General features: G+C 40.4%; 4 protein-coding genes across 5 annotated transcripts in view; 3 read left to right on the forward strand and 1 right to left on the reverse strand.

Annotated features, from left to right (window-relative positions):
• Window positions 1-20,946, forward strand: part of LOC108006355 (Salivary gland secretion 7) — a 161,196-nt gene that overhangs the window by 119,140 nt on the left and 21,110 nt on the right. The window lies entirely within an intron of this gene.
• On the forward strand, window positions 5,072-5,674 carry Vha16-3 (Vacuolar H[+] ATPase 16kD subunit 3). Its single transcript, XM_017084022.4, has one exon. It carries the CDS (start codon window positions 5,105-5,107, stop codon window positions 5,579-5,581), a length of 477 nt encoding a protein of 158 aa, XP_016939511.2. The 5' UTR covers window positions 5,072-5,104; the 3' UTR covers window positions 5,582-5,674.
• On the forward strand, window positions 7,917-8,498 carry Vha16-2 (Vacuolar H[+] ATPase 16kD subunit 2). Its single transcript, XM_017084014.4, has one exon. The coding sequence runs from the start codon at window positions 7,993-7,995 to the stop codon at window positions 8,467-8,469; it is 477 nt and encodes a 158-aa protein (XP_016939503.3). The 5' UTR covers window positions 7,917-7,992; the 3' UTR covers window positions 8,470-8,498.
• Window positions 17,158-20,599, reverse strand: LOC108006354 (putative ATP-dependent RNA helicase BoYb). Its single transcript, XM_017069875.4, has one exon. The coding sequence runs from the start codon at window positions 20,550-20,552 to the stop codon at window positions 17,271-17,273; it is 3,282 nt and encodes a 1,093-aa protein (XP_016925364.4). The 5' UTR covers window positions 20,553-20,599; the 3' UTR covers window positions 17,158-17,270.

Genomic DNA, 20,946 nt, shown 5'->3' on the forward strand with positions numbered 1-20,946 from the left:
ACAAAAACTAAAATTACAATTAACAAAATTTTTATAATATATTATGGAATCTAAACTAAACTAACTAAACTAATTAATTCAGCAAATATATATGAATTCTTTCCGCATGCTTTTGCCTTTGTTGTGGTTGTGGGCACGAATTTAAATTCAGACCAAGTTGTATTTACTACAACGTTTTTTGTATACTTCCCACGCACATTGCCGGGCGGTTCCATTTTCAGCCCTATAAGTAAATTAGGTAAATAGAAGACATGGGGCATAGAATAGTACTTACGCGGGGTCTTTCGGTGATATACCCATACCCATTTCTTTTGATGACCTCCATATGAGCGTATTATATTTGTTCCGGGAAATTAGGGAATATCAACGATGTATAAGCACGCCGTCCATTCAAATACCACGACGAAACACAATTACTAAGATCAAACTAGCATATATTTTCTCTATAATGGATTTTCTTTTTATCCGATAAAGGATAAGCTATGCGATCCTTGAAGGGTCTGTCAATATTTTCAATGTCAATGTTTTCATCCTCGAACGCCCACAAGCGACTAGAACCCATATTTTACTAGAACCAATTTTCGAAAAATTTAAGTGAGGTTTTGTTGTGAATATTAATACCAATCTACATGCCAAAAATTGTTTCATTCGGACCCTTCTTTAAAAAGTTATAGGCATATAAAGTTTGCAATCTTGGGAACAGACGCTTTGCTACTTGTATATCTCAATCTCCCTGGCACCCATCTTAGCTAAGTAACGGGTATCTGATAGTCGATGGCATCGAGAGAGCCTGGCATAGGCTGTTAAAATCCATACTATACGTGCATGCCTTCTTAAAGGACAAAGAGAACAAATACAAAAAAATGAATAGATTTCATCAGACCAAGTTCTAATTTCGACTCCGGTTAGTATGTCAGTGATGCGTCGTTAAACTGTGAAAGACCGTAAAAAAGACGAACCATAAAAAATGAGTGACCAGGGAATGGAACAAGCTCCAAGCGATTGCCTGCCACAAATGAACGGGGCGCAGGCGAGTAAATCATTTTACAATGGGCCAAAGGCCGCCAACGGCTTTATGGCTCTCATGAAGGACAATCAAGTAATAGCCGGCGATTTTTACGATGACACAGAACTACATAATAAAAGATATATCAGCCACTGTCCGTCCGCCCAGTCGAGCAGTTAAAAGCGGCTCCGGAATTCAACAAGCTCTGCCTAATGCCTAAATCGTTACATTTGGCACGCCAATGTCGGCGATGCATGTTGGCAATCACTCCTCCGGCATTTTCAATTCTCCATCCTGGTTCCCCTGCTGGTGTGTTCCTTTCCCCTTCCTTGTCAGCATATCGGAACTGACGCACATCACGCAAGTCAATAAACCCCGTCAGTCCCGAAACATTATGCATAGAATAAGTCCTCAAAATCACACGCCATTGTATTTGGAAATATTTATCCAAGAGATTGATATTATAAGTGTTAGAAACTCGTTGCAGCTCCCGGTTAAGCTCGGGAATTTCTAATTTAAACTGTTCTAACTATAGCCCGTTGCCCAAGATAGTATAATTTAAGTTTGACTGAGAAGAATTTTCATACGAGTGTACGGATAATATTGATTTCCAATATACAATAGAACTTTTGTCATATAATATAGTGCATACACAGCGAGAGTTCTGGCGTTCTTGTTCTTGAAAATTCAACGAAATTTTTTAAGTTAAAAATGCTTTCACTGTGCTTAAAACAAGTTCAATTGGCGGTATTTACATTGAATATCTCAATAAATAAACTATTCATACGACATTAAACAGTCATTAGTATATACTTATTAAAAAGTTGTTAAGTTAACTAAATTTATCTTATCTCTTCTCATCATTTCGTTCTAACAATGAGAACATTTCTACCATAATGTACGGTTTTTAAGAACGAATGTTCTCAATTCAAGAGCAATGAGCTTGAACATTTTTCTCTGTGTATCCAAATTTTATGTATAAATTTCAAGGAATTAAACGTGAAGGGTTTTTATACATTTTTAGAATTGCTTTGCCGATAAATATATTTATACAAATGAAAGCTGAAATTGCTGCACCATGACGAAATGGCATTGATTTTAAATGGACTTTTCAATTTGTCACTTGGTTGGATTGAAAGGCTTTAAGGTTCCTGGTTTCGGGAAAAACCCTTGGCCGACTTGATTGACAGTAATGACATTTTCACGATTCGCCGGTCGGAAAACATTGAAAAGCAGCGCGCTAGCACGACAACCGACAGCCAACAGTCAATAATAAAAATTGCATGTTGAAAACCCATTTGGGATTCCGAAAGTCACACACAGTCGGTCTGTTGCCAGTCGTCTCCGTATCCCTATCCCTATCCGTATCCCTATCCATATCCATACCCATCGCAGCGGAAGAAACAGCAACCGGAGCGGAGCGGTTGACACCCCGGGCCCAGTGGAATCGGAATTGAGAAACCCTTTTAGCCCCCCTTGGGGTCGGGGGATTCCGGTTAATTTATTTTCGGTTAATTTCTTTCGTTAGTTATGTTAGTGCCGCCAGCTTTCCCGGGAAAACCCACGGCCCCTCATTTATTGCACATTGGCAGGAACTTCCTGATTACTTTGCCACAGTGAGCAAAAAGTCGGAAAAGCGGATAAAAGAAGGGTTAACTTGACTGACGGTTAACTTAAGGGATTATATATCAAGTATACTTCATGGTTGTTATTATTTTATTAAAACTAGTGTAGTGGATGAATGTTTCATTCCCCTCTGTTACTATACTGATACTTTACTTTCGGGTTTACCAGCTTACCAAACAAAACGGATGATTCACACAAATCAGAATAGCCCTAAAACTTGCCATTGGCATGAAGGAGAGAATAAATCAAGGATATAAAAAGAGCTGGCTTTGTCAGGAACCCCTGAAGAAAATCAAATAGGGCATAAAAAAAACAGAAAATATATATTAGCAATAATTCGAAACATACATTTTTTTACTGCCGCTCGCAATCATTTAATCATCTGGAGTCATCACTTCGCTCTGGCCAGAATGTGATGGGGTGGGTCGGGAACTGGGCGATGGGGTGGTGTCGAGTGTAGAGTGGTGCGGCATTCCCTATCAAAGGAGCCAGAGAACAGCCAGTGGGAATAGCACATTTTGTCGCGCTTCCCCATCGACCATTTGACACATGTGTCACTTGCAACCGTTCCGCTTGCCGGCAAAGTGAAAGTGCTGCCAAATCGGCAGTTTTCGAGATAAATCTAGACTTTAAAGGCGTCTATAAAAAGTGGCTTTTCAATTTAAAATTTTTGTGTTGTTATGAAAATAAGTTTTTTTATTTTATAGGATTTACCTTTAAATAATTTGTATACTTAAGCCTGACTTATAAGTTGATTGTGTTACAAAATATAAATGTTTTGGAATACGATTGCCTTTTTTTTCCGCTATTATCCCAATAGTTCTTTTTATTAAATTCCGGGTAAACTATCAAAGCAAACATCTTTAAAAAACCTTTTGTTTAATATATGAAATGTTTTTCTAAACTGAAATATGGTAAACTAAAAGATCCCCGGCAGCACTGACGACTGGAAATGGACTCCGGATGGGCCTGTGAGTGCGACTGGAGCTGTCGCTGAGCCTTCGGTTGACAGCTGTCAGTGTCAGTTTACATAATTTATAGATTTCAGCGCATAAAAAAGTCATAAAATTTACAATGTTGCTTTCAACAAAAACACATTCGGGCGATTCTTCTGATGCCTTATTTTTATGAGGCAAGACATCAATTTTCGCACAGCACAGTCTAGCCTGCCTATAGCCACTACACACACACACACACAACTAAGCCAGCCCATTTATATTTCTCAATTTTCCATTCTTCGAAGCCGGAGGAAAAGATTGTTTGTATTGCCATTGCCATTGGCATTCGAAATGCTTTTGATTTATTTGTATTTATGTGATTCCTTTCTCATATTCAGCTCCAGCGATAAATTCTCGCACTCAACAAAATACATAAACGATTTATAGTTGCAGAAAGCGGGCCAAACAATAACTAACCAAGCGCAGCGGCAGTGGCAACAATGGATACACAGATACTCGGATACTCGGATACACGGATACGGCGACCCAAAAGGAGTTCGGATTGAAAAGAAGAAAGGATTTCGACGCTAAGTCCCTCAACGCAGCATAAATCTTTAATGGAAACCTTTCGCACTTTTATCTGCTGGATGAAATTAAGCCACGGAATTTATAATGGAATAGTCGAAATATCATGGTTCTTCTCACAGCTATCTTTTTAGATCTAAATATCAAGAACAATTTCTTCTTTAAATAATTTTTTAAGAATATAGGTTGTATTACACTGAGTTATAAGCTTAGCATAAAAATTGAATACCATTTTGTATGTATATAAAATATTATTTAAGCTTCCTAAAGGTTTAATTATTTTACCAAGTCTATCAATTTAAACATGGGATTGCATATAAATATGAAATGTTAAAAAAATAAAGTCAAAAAAGAGTGACTCCGTTTTGTTACTGCAAAAGGGAGAACTTAATAACCCAACTTGTTTTAAAACAATTTAAAATAACACTAATAAATTTGTTATTATACAAATGGAAAACAAAAGTTTTTTAAAAAATTGGTGTATTACTAAAATTTAAATATGTCCATGGTCAATACCTTTCTCAAAATATATTACGACTCATGTCCTCTTAAATGTATCCTATTAGAAAACAAATTTAAAAAAACACTTTTTTATATCATGTTTCATGTCCTTTTAGACAAACATTTTAAAAATCACTTTATTTTTATACTTTTATTGATGAAAATATGAAAATAAATATTACTTTATCATTTAAGTCCCATCCCACTCTATATTATGTAACTTATAGTTCCTTACTTTCGAACCCTAAAACGAATTTAAGTTGGCGGGGAATTTGCAGTAGGTCTGTACAGGTCCAAAAGTATATAACCCTAACCAGTCGAGTAGAAAATTCGTCGAGCAGGCGAATTACAAAGAATCGAAGATTTAGAAATTGGAATCAGTAAGTTAGTTGGAGACTTCCCTGCACTTCACACTTACCCCATTCAGCTTTTCAGAATCGTATTCAAAATGCCAGAGGAAATTGCTGAAAAGGATAGGCCGGCGTACTCGTTCTTCTTCGGATCCATGGGTGCGGCATCGGCCATCATCTTTTCGGCCCTGGGAGCGGCCTACGGAACGGCCAAGTCTGGCACTGGAATCGCAGCCATGGCCGTGATGCGACCCGAACTGATCATGAAGTCGATCATTCCGGTGGTGATGGCCGGCATTATAGCCATCTACGGACTGGTGGTCTCGGTCCTGATTGCCGGATCGCTGTCGGACAACTATACCATTCGCAAGGGCTACATCCACCTGGCCGCCGGACTGTCCGTGGGATTCGCCGGACTGGCGGCGGGCTTTGCCATAGGCATCGTCGGAGACGCCGGAGTGCGGGGCACCGCCCAGCAGCCACGCCTCTTCGTGGGCATGATCCTGATCCTGATCTTCGCCGAGGTCCTGGGTCTCTATGGCCTCATCGTCGCCATTTACCTGTACACCAAGTAATGTCGGCTTAAATCACAAATTAAAAACAATAAATTTTTAAGCCAGCATTGCTAAAAAATGGTTTACGAAAAATAAAGTAGAATCTATTACATATTACACATAGCATATTATACTATTCTTAACTAAAAATCATTGTGGGACAAACCGAGAAAAGATAAAAATAAGTGGTTTTCGATGGTACTATTTAAAATTGGGCAGGGACCCCAAATAAGAAATGTTTGCTTAAAACAACAAAAGAAGTTAACTTCGGCAAGCCGAAGTTTGAATACCCTTGCAGTTATAATTATTAAATTTAATTTAAAATTCTTAAAAATACAAAAAATTATATTCCCAATAGTATAAGATAATATGGCAAAAACACCGAAGCTATAATTTGTTTCATATTATTTTCCCATCTTTTCTTATGGGAGCGATAAGATATAGTTGTCCGATCCGGCTTGTTCCGACTTCTATACTACCTGCTAAAGAAAGAGGACTTTTGGGAAAGTTTCAGCCCGATAGCTTTAAAACTGAGAGACTAGTTTGCGTAGAAACGGACGGACAGACGGAAAGACGGACACGGCTAGATCGACTCGTCTAGTCATGCTGATCAAGAATATATATACTTTATGGGGTCGGAAACGTATCCTTCACTGCGTTGTAAACTTCAGACTGAAATCATAATACCCTCTGCAAGGGTATAAAAAGTATGTTTTATATTATATATTATATTTCCCCTTTCCGCGTATGTCGATCCTAAGCGGGTGTTTTTTGATTAAAAAAACAGAACATAAATCATTAACTACAGTCCCTGACAAAAACCGCCTGTTTTGGTTAAAGAAATAAATCAAACTTGAATAGAGTTTTTCTGATTAAAGAAATAAATCAAATTCAAATTGAATTTTTGACTTAAAGCCAACATAATACTTTTCCCAAAGGGGCTTTCGAAAACATCCGTCGCTTTATTACTAACAAATAAAACCGGTTTAAAAATTAATTAGTTGAGACTGTGTGGATATAAGTAGTGATGCATACAATTAGGCAAAGCCATAAATAGTTAATAGAACTTCTGAAAATATCCCGACTGCAACATACCTGTGCTCTTTCCAAGGAGCAATCAAGAATCTAATCTTCCCCACTCGCGACTCACAAAAGCCGCCTGTGACAAATCTGTGCCAACTTAACAATCACATCACACGAAGGCAAAGCCACTGACAAAGTTACAAGCTCCCCCGAGGAATATGCGGAATATGTATTCAAAATGCAAAGCAGCCGAGCTGGGGCCACAAATAAAAACGCCATGGCGAAAAGGGGGGCACTTGAGGCCCCAGCACCGCAAACAATTCCGTCCTTTCCCCTCGGCGGTGGCAACAAATTTCCATTTTAAGGAAACGAAACAGCATTGCTGAGGTGGGGACTTTCCAAAGTGTCGCCTTTTTGAGCTCGATAGTCGAGGCGGGCTCATATTTTCCAATTTGTTTAATTGAAACAAGTGGAGGGTAACGGAAAAAGCGCTGAAAGCCAATGGGGAAAACCACTCAAAGTGAATAAGCAACCGCAGCTTCGATTTTCAATACCAAGAACGCTTTTTGCGGTCCTTCGAGGTTATAAATTTCCAGTAACCCATCGTAGGCAAAAAAACGTGCATAAATGTAGAATCCCTGTTTTAAAAAAGTTCGTTGTAAAAGAAACTTAGGTTCAACAAAACAATCTAAGAGGAGGATTCGTAATTTTCAAAAAAAAAGCTAAAAAGTTGTGAGCTTCCTGTTTCTCGAGTCCATTCAAACTTGTCGTTAGCGCCAATCGGTATTCTTCCTTAATTTATCCGATCAAAGCTTTGACATGATGTTGTTACTCACAGAATTTCTTCTTAGTAACCTTAGAGAGTTAACATGGCGCTTAAGAAAATAAAATTTCCTTAACAGGAACTTTATCTGCCAGTAAGCCGAAACTCAAAGAACTGGCCCCTCAAACGATATTTGTAGATATTAAATCACTTTTTTCGTTTTAATCAAGGTATAAGGAATTTTGTATATCGCAAACAAGTTTAAGTATGATCGTTAAAGCCGTAAGAATAGTATTATTCGTTACACATTAAGCATAGGAATTTAACTGCTGGATAACATGGTTTGTTACTTTCATTTTCAATTTTTCAATTTAAGTAGAGGAATCAAAAGTATTTTTTACATTTACATCGAACTTATACTGGACAAGGTATTATTAAATACTTTTTAAAAATTTTATAAGAGGTGGTATTCCTTGAAGAAAATAAGAAATCCAGGAGTTAGAGGAAAACCTTCAATCATTTTTTTTCTTGTTTTTTGAATTATCTCTTTAAAGAAGAGGTTTTAGTCAAAGAAAGCGTTGGCATTTCCTTCAATCCTTCCTAGAAATCGATTATTGTTAGAGAACTTGAATTCGAATAAGGCAAGATGGTTACGGCTGCATCAGAGGAAGAAGCACCCTACGCAATATTCTTGGGATGTTTGGGGGCTGCAATCGCGATTATATTCACAACTCTTGGAGCTTCTTACGGAACAGCAGTTTCCGGTATTGGGATTGCCAGTATGGCAGTGAATCGACCCGAAATGATCATGAAGTCCATTATACCAGTGGTAATGGCCGGGATCATTGCGATCTACGGCTTAGTGGTTGCGGTCCTGATAGCCGGATCGATCGGCGATGAGTACACGGTGCAAACGAGCTATGCGCATCTGGGAGCCGGTTTATCCGTAGGATTGCCTGGACTTACAGCCGGAATAGCCATCGGAATCGCAGGGGACGCCGGAGTCCGGGGAACCGCCGAACAGCCGCGCCTCTTCGTGGGCATGATCCTGATCCTGATCTTCGCCGAGGTGCTGGCCCTATACGGCCTCATCGTGGCCATCTATTTGTACACCAAACTTTAAGGTGATTCAATTATAGAACCGCTCTTTTTCACAAGTAAACAAAAAATATATATAACATATTTTAACTTAAAATTTTCCTAACTTCAGAAGAGAAGAAATAAAGGAATTAGAAAACTTAAGATTTACTTTTCATGTTATGCATTTTAATGAAATAAAAATAATTATCTACACCAAATAAAAGATAAAACATATAATATTAAGGAATTGTATTGATTCATGGCGTTTTCAAGACTATATACGAACATCTTTTACACTTTAGTCATTTTGGTTCCGTGTTAATTGAAGCGAACCATCTCCATTCCATCAAAGAGCAATAAAACCAATACGGTGGGGATGAAATAAAAACCAATTTCTGCCAAAAGGTGTTGATATGTAAAAAGGTATGCGTTTCAATTTACATTTCATTCGCAGGCAAATAATACGTTTTGTGTACGCACGTGTGACATTTTTGCCAACTCTCTTCGATTCCGAGTGTGTTTGCATAATAAATAGATAACACAAAGTATCGATCCGATTCAACCGCAAATCCCTTGAGCCCCAGACATCGAAAGTAATAAACGAAAATTTGCAATTTACTTACGGATTCGGAGGATTTATGGTTCACCTTCCTGCAGATAATTGTTTTCACTTCCTCAGCCATTCAATGAACTTTTAATGCTGAAATAACAGTGAACGCGTGAGGAATGGGTGTGTGGGTGGTCTTAAGACCCAAAAGCGGAAGCAGTTCCGCCCCCTCCAAGGACCCGCCCACTTTCCATCGACCAACTGACAAAGTGCTTAGCGAAATGGGTTTATTAAGTGCAAACACTTTGCGCAAATGGCTGGCAAACACAAATAAATATGTATTTGGAAAGTAATGTTCGGGAGGAGGGATAAGTCTAAGGATCATCTTTATTTTATGCATAGCTGAAAGTATTTTATAAGATATAGAATTTAAAATCCGCATTCTATACCAAGTTCGGAGAACCTTTTTGAAGTTTTAACTGCTAAAGTATCATTCTTTCTCCATAGCTGAAAGTATTTTTACCATAAAGTATTTAAAATCCGTATTCAATACCAAGTTAGGAGAACCTTATTGAAGTTTTAACTGCTAAAAGTACCATTCTTTCTCCACGTCTTCAATTAACTCCCCAAAAGGAAACCAAATATTCAATAAATAAAAAGTAGACTTTTATTTATTTGAGTAATGGTAAAAGGAAACCGAATCAGTCTTATACAAATGTGGCATGACCTCCACTGAAATCAAATATAAATCAAGTAGCGGTTTGTCAAATCCGCAGACCTGCCCAAAAGCTGTCCTGTCATAGATCAAATGTACATCAATGTGAGGGACTTTTGTTTGCAGGAAGTTGGGGAAACCATTTGTAAGCTGGTGCGGGTTATGCTTGAGGGGCTACGATTTGTTATTGCCGAAAATGTGGTTTCCATTAAAGCCTCACACATCAATTGTGGCCGGCAGGCGAAATGGCCAAAGGCCATTCGACTTTAATTTTAATGTCCCTGGCAGATTTTCCCATTTCCCTCCCATTTCGCATCTTTATTCATTCAGACATTCAGCCATTCAAGTCAACACTCATTGAACAACTTGCTCGTTGTCAGCCGTTTTGCCATCCCATCATCATTGTGATCAGTTTTATATGATTCTGGACCTTAATGTGGCTTATTCGAAATAGTAATATTGCTTTCCTCAAACCATTTATATCAGAATTTATTTGAATATTTAACTTTAATTAGGTATTCCACTTTTATTAAAAAGCTAAAAATAATTTAATACTATCCATCTTACAAAAGGCAATCATTCCTATGTGCGTGGGCAAGGTCTCTTACAAATCTTCTTTTCTAAGAGTAACTAAGATTCGACTTCTTAGGGACATTTGCCCACACAATGGACTAATTTCATTTTCGTATTTCTGTGGCTGAGTATCCAATGATTTGGAAACAATTTATATATTGTGTATATGGCTGGGGCTCGGAACTGGAACTGGGATGGTTATATTATGCTGTGCCGCAAGGACATTTATTTCTGCTGATTTCATTTTCGGATTCCGAGCGACCCCAACCGCTGCTCTCAATAAATACGAAATAAACACTAAATGTGTAGTTGGTTGCCTTCGCATTTTCGCCCTTCCTCTTTTTGCTCCCTATATATATATATATATATATTTATTTTTTTCTGCTGATTGAAGCTTTTCCTGTTGGCAACACCTCAGAGGGCTGACTTTTGTCCTTTGCCCATGGCATGTTTGTCCTTTGCCTTTCCGATTCCACGCCCCCGAATTCCGAATACTGAATCCTGACTCCTGAGTCCTGAATCCTGAGTCCTGGGGCCCACTCCCATTGCCAATTCCATTCCCTTTCCATTCATCAGCGCGTGCTTGTGTTGTGTTGTTTCCTTTGCATTGAATTATTTTCCTCCTGTCTCTTTGGCGTCGCACAATTTGCCCCACTTCGGCTTTCTCCTGACCTCTGACCCCGTCCGACTCGGTTTTCATATCTGTCGCTTTTCCGGGCGTGTTGAGGCGATGTGTTAAATATCTGCCAAATGAAATCGCGATGGCAACGATGGCAGGTGGGCGTTGGGCCTACTTCGGCTCAAGAAGCTAGACATGTGTCGGATATCTCAGAAGTAATTCAAAAACTTAAGGTCAAATGTAAGTGGTAGTTAGGGGAAAACAAACCTAACAACCTTTATATTAAAAAAGCTATTTCTAGCCTGGTTCCATTATACAAATTTAAATTACAATTTCCATATCCTCTTATTATAGTATTTATCTTTTAACTTGTTTTAAACCAAAAAAAAATAAATTATATGTAATTATTAAAGAGGCAAAAGACCTTTTAATGAACTCTACATCTTTCATGTAATTTTTCCGAGCTGCAAAAATGTTGCTTTATAATTTATTACTACGTCAAAACGATTTCAGTTTCTTTTGTTAAAGACTTAGGGAATTTTGTTTTGTCCCAGAGTTTTACAATGGAAAAGGTCAACGAAATGGCCAGACCGAAATAATATCAGAAATAAGAGAAAAGTTGAAAGAATGCTTCAAAACGAGCAACTCAGAGCGATTTACAGTGTTGTAAGTTTCCCTTTTTTCCATGAGTATAAATGAAGTTACAATCATACAAAAATTTAAAAATTATAGGTTCTTCATTTTAAAAAACTGAATTAAGCATTCTATAAATTTTCTTTTTTGTAGAAAAAACAACTTTAAAAAAAATATATTTTATAAGAAAAATATTTGTTATAAAAAAACCTTGTAGAATCTAGAAATCCAGTGTTATTAACCACATTTTGAACTAGGTGTTTTAAGTTAAGTTGTATGCTATTCATCACAGCTGTTTTCACTTTTTCATGGTATAGTAAATCCCATATGTAGCTGAATTTGCAGTCAGTAAGGACTGTGGGTGCGTTTCAATCCCAGACAATTCGCTCAAAATCAAATTTATTTGCCAACCACACAGAAATTATGAGACGGCAGCAGGAGGGAGCCCCACATGTGCGTTTTATTGCATTCGGTATGCGTTCCAATTGCGTGGCTCCCCGAATGGAGAACCCCAAAACCCCAAAACCCCGTATACCGTATCCCGAACCCCGATCCACTTGCCACCCCCTCTATAACTATTAAGGTTGTCAACGCCCCACAATCCCCGGCAGACAATGGGTGGATGGCTTTGGTACGTTCGAGTATTTTTATTCATTCTATTCCGTTGGTTTTTTATTTTATTTATTTATTTCGCTCGCCGCTCGTCCACCCTCCGACGCATTTGAACAAAAATAAGATTTTTATTTTATGCTCGCAGTATGTTGTAAATCTTGTCGCTGCTGCTGATGAAACGAAACGAAATTAAGAATTTTTTTTATTTCTCCTTCGCAATTTCAGTAATAAAAGAAATGCCAACCGGGATGACGGCAAGGACACGACAGGATAGGACAGTACAGTACAGGATGGGAGGAAGACGGTGGGTGGTGCGTGGGTTTCTAGGCGGGGCGAATGCCTTCCCGCCCATCCCGACATTCATTATGAAATCATTTGGTATTTATTATTTCGTTTATGTGGTTCCATTTGAGATATTGCCTTCATTTGCCGCGTTGTTAGTGGCGACCGTTGCAGAAGCTGCCAGCAGGAATCGAAAGCGGAGCTTTTGAAATTTCAAGTCCTTAAAGATATGAGGAAAGCTATTAGAAGTGGATATCAAAATCAAGTCCTAGAAAATCTTTTTTTATTTAAAATAAGTCTGTTAAATTGGAACTGCATGGTTTATGCCACTAAGCCCCTACAGTAAAATTCTTCTTAAACTTCAAAATAAAATATCATATCATGTCTTATCTATCAACGTATTTAAAAATTTCAGAATATAAATATAAGACCCTTAATTAAAATAACCATTACTTAAGATTTAAGCGAACTATTCCATTTACATTTCTTATTCTTATTCCAACGTAGTTAACTTTCCTTGAAAAGAATACCTGCCAAAGCGATTTGCTAAGTGTAGTGTACCGTGAATGAGCCACATTCTGATGTTCAAATGCATACTTTCGAATCGGATGTTAATTCAGGGAAACTACGGGGTTATCGTGCATACACAGGGGAATTCCCCTCCGCCCCATTTCCCCCATCAATCTTATAGAATCCCGCATTCCCTGCTCTTAACCCTTTTCCTCGTCCATTAACCCACATTGTAGCACCCCCAGTATGCGCCGGGATCAGTCTAAATGTTTTTGTGTAAACACGAAAGTTCGACCAAGGGCTCCATCGTCCTTGCTAAACCCTCCAGCCCACCCACTAAGCCACCCAAGCCTCCCCCCCCCCCTACACCAGTGGGTGGTGGTGGGCGAGCACAGTGCTCGGTAATTGTGTGCGCCTTTGTTGCCGTTGCAGCTTTTGCACTTTACTTCCTTCTTCGGGCTTTGTTTTTCGCACAGTGAGCAGAATAAGCGTACGACCCTGCAGCTGGGAGGGATTTGGCAGTGATGCCAATTCTGGCAGGGAAAAGTCGTAAAATTACGCATACCTAATCTATTTCTCCCTAAATTTTATAAAAACTGCAAATATTCTATACCTCAAATATGGAAATAGTTTGCTGAAGTAAAGAAAGCTTTCTTAAAATATTTGTAAAATTACTTAAGTTTGAATTCCAATTTTTAAGGGTTATAAGGAGTACAATTTGGCAATCTGTTAATATTGCATAATAATAAAATCAAACATATTTTTAAAATATTACATTATACATATGATAATTTCATTTAAATATCATTGTGTGGTTAATTCTTTTTCCTGTATTTATAATCTTTAAATGTATTACCTTACTATTTATTTAGTAGTTCAGTTCACATTATGGGTTCTAAAACTGTTTAAATTAGTCCTTCATCTTTAAAGAACTTATAAAAAAAGAAAAGGAGTGTTGTCCTTTTTCTAAATGAAGTACAAATAGCAATGTATAGCAATGCTTCCATTTGATGGGTCGCCTTATGCGGGTGTTCTTTGAGACCTCTGGCATCACTGGTTATGGGATCCGGGTGTTTGAACGGCGGACAGCTTCGGCTTGCTACTTGTCCGGACTTTGCTTGCTTTCCGTTTTGTTGGTCCTCCCTTTGTTGCTGCCTTACACAATGACTTAAGCTGAAATGTCAATTGGATGTGCATGGCACGACCAGAATCATCGGGACCTGGAATGGGAACAGGAGCCGGAGCAGGAGCAGGACCTCGACGAGGACCACGACCAGGCCCAGAAATGAAAATGATGAAAATACACCCCCGGGGCAAACGAGAAACGTAACGCTGAAAAAGTGCTTGTGACAGCAGCTCCCTCCATCTGGGAACCAAAGCACAGAAAATCCTTTCTTGAGCTAATAGAATTCAAACGCATGAAGGCTTTGAATAGGTTCGTTTTCGAAGGACGACGCATTGACGCTGAGCTCTGCCCATTTTCCGAGTGGAAAGTGGTCGGAGGTAGGAAAGTGAAAGTACGTGACATTACACTGCCCCTGAAAGCGAGGGTTTCTAGGAAAACCGAACCAGATGTGAAAAAATACTGCAAGTAATATAACACATAAGAAAGTATTAATAATGTGACATAAAAAAGCAGTCAAATTTCAAACTAAGATTTAAACAAGAAGGTAAAAAGAAATAACAATAATAATAGGCTAAAATTTAACCCCATAGCTATACCTAAGTAAATTTGTTTCCCTTTATTGTAAAATACTTTTTTAAGTTTAAGGTAATTTTGAAATTACTTTCCAAATTTCATTTATATAGTTAATCAAAGTCATATTGGATAAATATTTGTTATTTTCTAGCATTAATTTACTTAAAATTAAATGAAGAAATTACACTATTCTTAGAACCACCCTCGCTCGCTTTCGAGGAGATGTCTTTGACGTGGCCAGTTCAGGTCGGACCAACTGGAGCTGAAGCCGGGCATAATAGGAGGGCTTCGGTGGAGCCATCCTGTGTATAGTTTGTTTCATAAGTTTTGCAAAAACCATTAACGACGCTCCACAGCTTCCCCTGTCCAAGACTCCCTCGTCCAAATTGAAAAGAAAAAAGTGAAAAGCTGAAAACTTTTAAAAGTTTGAATTCTCGGCGCTTTCTTTCGGAACTCCCGGATACTTTGTGGGCGGTTTGGCGCTGCTCATTTGGTCAGCAACACGCGTTCAGGGGCTTGTCCACTTCTTGACGTGACTCAAACCTGGAGAAAATTGGCAAAAAAAGGAATTCGTTTTCCCGTCTCAGCATTTTCTGGCCCAGCTAATGGCTGTGAAAATGACTAAGTGAATTTCCATCAAGAAGAGGGAAATTTCGAATTCTGTGTGGGTCAGGGGTCACTAATAGCATTAAACTAAGGATACATCAAATTTTAATTCTTACTGAGCGTAGATGGTATTTACCTGTCATTATTATGAGAGAGCAAAATTTGTTCATCTATTAAGTTGTACTCTTAAATTTTTAAATCTTTATAATAAACCATTTATAAGTCATAACTAAGTATTGCTCGATTGTGCAGAATGCTTGTTTACCTCAATGACTCTTTGCTATTATCTACTGGGCGAAATGGTCCCGTTCATATGCAGTCATATAGACATAAAATTATTAGCCAGTCGATAATAAGAGAGGGTGTCTTGACAACTGTGGGAACCTGGCAAAATGGTACATGCACTTACTCCCCGACCAAACTAAATAATGAAACGGATTGCGGTTTGGGTCTCTGTTTGTCTCCGTCATGGGGAATGGATAATATGTAACGAAGTGGAAGTCGGTGCTGTTTGATTTCTGCATTATTCAGGTAAGGGCCTCAATTAACTGGGCGTCGCGGCAATTCTGCCGCATTGTCATTAGCTTCTTGCTGTTTGCATTTCCAAGTGAATATCGATTCGTTTAGACACCAAGGAGGGCTAAACTTAAAGTATGCATATACATACGTAGGAACAGAAAAATAGCACAACTTTTGATTCAATACATGGTCTTTAAAAATTGCATAAATTCTCCATTTCTAAAGAATTCGCGTTTGGCGTGTACGTCATTCTTGGGTCTAAAATACCTAGCCAATCTATAAAAAGCTTACAATTTTTCCTCAACAACACAGTAAGTTTCTAAAAACAATGGTAATTAAAAATTATTACTTATATTATTTTTCGGGGTTAAATTTGTATAAGCATTACTTTTTTGAATTCTAAAAATATATTTTCATACTATGTATGAACAGAAAAGTGCCACAACTTTTGATCCTATACTTGCTCCTTATAAATTCTATAAAACTTAAATAACCAAGAAAATAAACTAAAAAGACTTCTAAGGTATGTACATCATACCATTTTACCCCGAAAGCAGTTTATTTAAATGTCCCAGCTCGTATTCCGAATTATTAAAATAAATTTGTAATTCAAAAAGCTTGCAATAAATTTGGACACCCGCAAACACATTCCAGCAGGATTGCCGCAAGCTGCAGAACAGCCAAATATAAATAGGTTGTGGGTAGTGACAGGAGGGATTCGCGGGTTATAGGGGTTAGTCCCGGCTGAAAGCGGTGGTTCGGGTAACTGGGCCGCTGATGTGTGCTTGTCGTCGGCACGGCAAAGTACTTGAAGAATTACACACAATGCATGCATTATTCATGCTTACTTCAGAATTTGCGTTACAAAGTAAAAAATGTTGTAAGGACACTTGTGCCCTGCCAGGCGAGTCCTCGTGAAGGCAAGCAATCCCAATCCCGGCGAGCTTGGAGAGCGACCAAAACACGAGGAGGAAGTGTGAATGGCAAAGCAGGGCTAAGGAGCACTCGTCGCCCCAAAAGGAAAAGTGCAAAATATTCGAGGTAAGCGCAAAGCGCATAGACCGCTGATAGATTAGAGTTGCTGGTCGTTGGGTTCGTCGAGGTACACTGGGAGAACTGGTCTGATCCAAAATGACAGAAAACAAGTGAGCCAGACCTTCTAGACTTAAGCAACCTTCTTAGAAATATAAATTAAGGTCTACAAATGTATAACACTTATTTCTTTCGTCTTAATTTGCACAAATTTCTTACCGTTTTCCATTAAGATCTACTAGTTATACTTTTATTCAAATAACCAGGAGTAAGTTAAGAGATGATAAAAAATATTTGGTGTTGGTCACATTGCAAAATATATTTCTACGCATTTTACATATTCTTTAAAAAAAAATTTTAAAAAAGGACAAAAAATATAAAAAAAAATTTTTAAGACTAAAAAAATTGAATAAAATCACTTGTTCAAAGCGATCAAGTTAACAGCATGCTTAAATCTTTGAACATCTAATTTAAAAATAGCCATCCATTCCCCAGAATCAGTCTAATATGTGGCGATGGTCCACACGTTCGATCCCGTCCAGTTCCTGCTCCTCGTCATCGCTACTCTCGCTGCTGTCCTGGGGGTCGACATTTTGCTGCACATATCCTCGATTGGCCAAGAGTCGTCTAAAGCTATTATTATGGGAGTTCTCCATTTTAGAAAACATTTCGTGGTTGGGCTTCATGAATCGATACTCGCCAAAGTCCAGTGGATCGATGAAGGCCAACGACTTCACGACACTGATGTACACGGTGCGTCCCACCAAGTGATGGCGCAAGGTACTATATGCAAATTTCAGGGTCAATATAAACTGATAAACCAGGTCCGAATGCTTTGAGGTAGCCTTAAAGAAGATCTGCGCTCCCAGCAGCAAAGCCTTGTACTCGTGATCGTCTTCCGGCAGGCACACCTGCAGCTCCAAGGTAGTGATGTTCTGATAGTAGGTCACATTCGGTCGCACCACATTGGGATGTGTTTGCAATGGTATCTCCTCCTTGTAGGTTTTAGTTGGTACTGGTGGCACAGCACTCCTTGCCTTGATCTTCTTCTTCTTCGGTTTTAGGTTGGTATGAGGAGCACACTTATTGCTGCCTTCGCTCATCACTTGGTTAAGAAATTCGACTGGATCAATGGCAACCTGATCAGGATCCTTTTTGGGTTGCTTGGCGTCCTCCAGTTGGAGTATAGCGCAATTCTTGATACACTCGTAAAGCTGAGACATGCTGTCTTCGTTGGATTGTGAAGAGCTTTCAAAATTAGTGTGTGATTTTGGATTTACTTTCGTCTTGGCTTCCAGATCCTCCTGCTGCTGGTTTTTCTGAGTCACCTCGCGTGCTATCTGCATAAGGCGCAGGCATCTGGGGGGAAGAACATGGGGAGATTCCGGTTCCTTAACATCCTTATCCACATTCTTAAGTGTAGGCTCCAAGTTCTCCTTGTTTCCCTCAAGCATGTGTTTCTGTGCCTCCTCTTTTGCTTCCACCGCTTCCTCGTTAATTAACTTTTCCTCAAAAAAAGCCAGAATCTTTTGCCTAGCTCGCTCACATCTGCGTGCCAAACCGTCCCTGATAAGCTTTTGGCAAAGATTCAGATGCCGCAGGTGTACCTTGAAATTGTCTGCATACACCATGGCCACCAGATCCTGAGCAAAAAGTGTGTTTGCCGTTGCGAACTGAATGTTGGCCTGGAGAAAATGACCCTTGGGCAAATTCTTTAGCCAGAACTCCACAGTGGTGCGTTCCTCCTCAGCCCAGCTGCTTTCGCCGGACTGTGGCACCATTCCGAGCAATCGCAGATCGTAGGACATCGGATGCTCCTTTTGCATTGCCTTGGAACACTCGTAGAGGCGACCGGATTGCGTTTTCAAGACCCGAGTGTCAACATCAAGAGCCTGCACTTCCACCGATATGTCCGATCTTAACAGACTTACGTCCTGAATGGGAGCTACCTTGAGCACCCGAACGCGCTCTTTGTTGTGAGCGGTATGGAGCATGCAGATCGCTCCTGCCACTGGTGGCCAAAGGCGGTTGGGCTGCTTATCCTGCATGAGCTTCAGACGTATCTCTTGAACCGCCAGAAAGGGCAGCGCCTTCCAAGTGCCCTTGGGCGGTAAATGCTCCAGCAGGCGAACGCAAAAGTGAGTGGGAGAGTAGACCTGAACCAGCTGAACCTTCACGTCACCGGAGGCGGGAACATTACTAGGACGCCTGTCCATGTCGGCCACATGATGTCGATCCTCACAAAGGGGCTCGCGGCACTCGCCAAGCAGCAAGATCCGGCTACAAAGCGCATGCTTGTTGCTCCTCTTACTCTCTAGATCCTTTCGAATCCTCTGAGCCACAGCCACCACGGTAGGATCCACTTGCTGGTGCAACTGCAGGAAGTCCACCAGTCGAGGCAGCTGCCGTTGGTTGCTATTGTCCAGGAGCACCAGAGAAAGCAGGGGCACCTGGCTGGCTGTTCCTGCTGTGGGAGCCAGGCTGTTGGTAAAATTGCCGGAGAGCGTAAGATGCCTCATTTTGAACTTGCTGTACGAATCGCCCATTCCGTGATGAATAAGTGTATGTGCATTACGAATGACCAGCTCCGGGCAGTTGTCCGTGCAGAGGAGGATCACACCGCGACTGTTCGCCAGCCAGCTGTGAACCTGTTCGAAAACCTCCAGATCCGAAGTCTGATAGTAGGGCAGGCAACCGAAGCCACGATCCTCCAGCGCCTTCACCAGTTGCCGCATGTCTGCATCATCCATGCAGTAGATCATAGTGCGGTAATCCTGCGGAGGTCGCTGTTGGAGCAGCTGGACCACCTCGTTGCTCTTGGCCTGCGAGCGAACCAGGGAAATGCGTATGCGCGTGCCACCGTATAGGGCTGCCTCGAGAACGTCCCCGAATATAACTGCAGGGTGGCTGCTAGCCATTCTCATCTTGGTCATTAGAGCTTCGCTATAGGACCGCGTCACTATAACCATCTGGGGATACTGGGTGGTGGGCAAGATCTCTTGCACCACCTGCTCCGCATTTCGCAGCTGCTCGGCGGACATCAGGTCCACATCATCGTAGACCAGAAATTGGAGGCGGGGAAAGCGCAGAAGTCCCGGCGCCTCACGCCAGAACCAAGTGAGCTGGGCGGGAGTGGCCACCAGACAGCCCACGCCATTCAAAAGACGGAGTAAGAACTCTGAAGAATCCGCTGAGGGAACGCTTAAAGTCAAAGTGACGGAGTCTTCGCTGCGCGCCTTCCGCAGCAGGGATTGGCACATGGCACTCACCTGGCGGACGCGCGGCAAGTCGGGCACCAGGATCAAGGCCACTGCTCCCAGCTCATCCGCTGACCATGTGCCGGGTTGAAGCATCCTTTGCCGCCGGCTCTCCGACAGGACTTTGCAAACCGCCTCGCAAACCGGGGGAACATAGGCAAAAGTGCGTCCACTGCGCGGGGCACTCACTATCAAAGCTCCATGCCCCGATCCTGCGCCCAGATGTGGCCACGTGTATGCCTGTAGGCGCAGCAGGCGGTTAAGTCCCAGTTTCCTCATCGTCTCCAGGATGTGAGGCAGCATCACCACCTCCGAGAAGAGCCGAGCTGGCCGCAGTGCGTATGTGGAGTGGGCCACAGCATATTCGGAGCAGTTGGGGGCCACCAAAGGACGGATCGCCTCCTGCTTGCTGTACGGGTCGCCCACCTCATAGTCGGGATCCTTGCCATCCGGCATTGTGTACTTCTCCAGATCTTTCATCATTTTTGCTAATTTTTCGTCGCTGTACTTATTATAATCCATTTTTGCAACACAAAATGTTGTTAACTTGGCTGCGGCTGCGAAAAAGGCCCTTGCACACGTCGGCAATCGCCGTCGATTAGCTGTTATCGATAATCAGTCACATGCATTCAGCCGGTTTTACACTGCAAGGCTTTTCACACTAGGAAGGTTTTAATCGCCTTTATAAGCTTTTATCGATCATCTTTCACATCATCAAGCCATTTTCATTCTAAAAGAATTTTCACACTACAATTCATAATAAATAATAATAATAATAAATAGAATTTCCTTAAAGAATTTTATATTATAAGGTTTTAGTAATCTTTTATTTTATAAAACATACACAAACTTTCCTTTATTAATTTCCAGTATATCTACTCCATTTTTATATATTTTTATACTCTCTGTCAAGAGA

Source organism: Drosophila suzukii, chromosome 3 (genome assembly GCF_043229965.1).
Source record: "Drosophila suzukii chromosome 3, CBGP_Dsuzu_IsoJpt1.0, whole genome shotgun sequence".
Classification (NCBI taxonomy): Eukaryota; Metazoa; Arthropoda; class Insecta; order Diptera; family Drosophilidae; genus Drosophila; species Drosophila suzukii.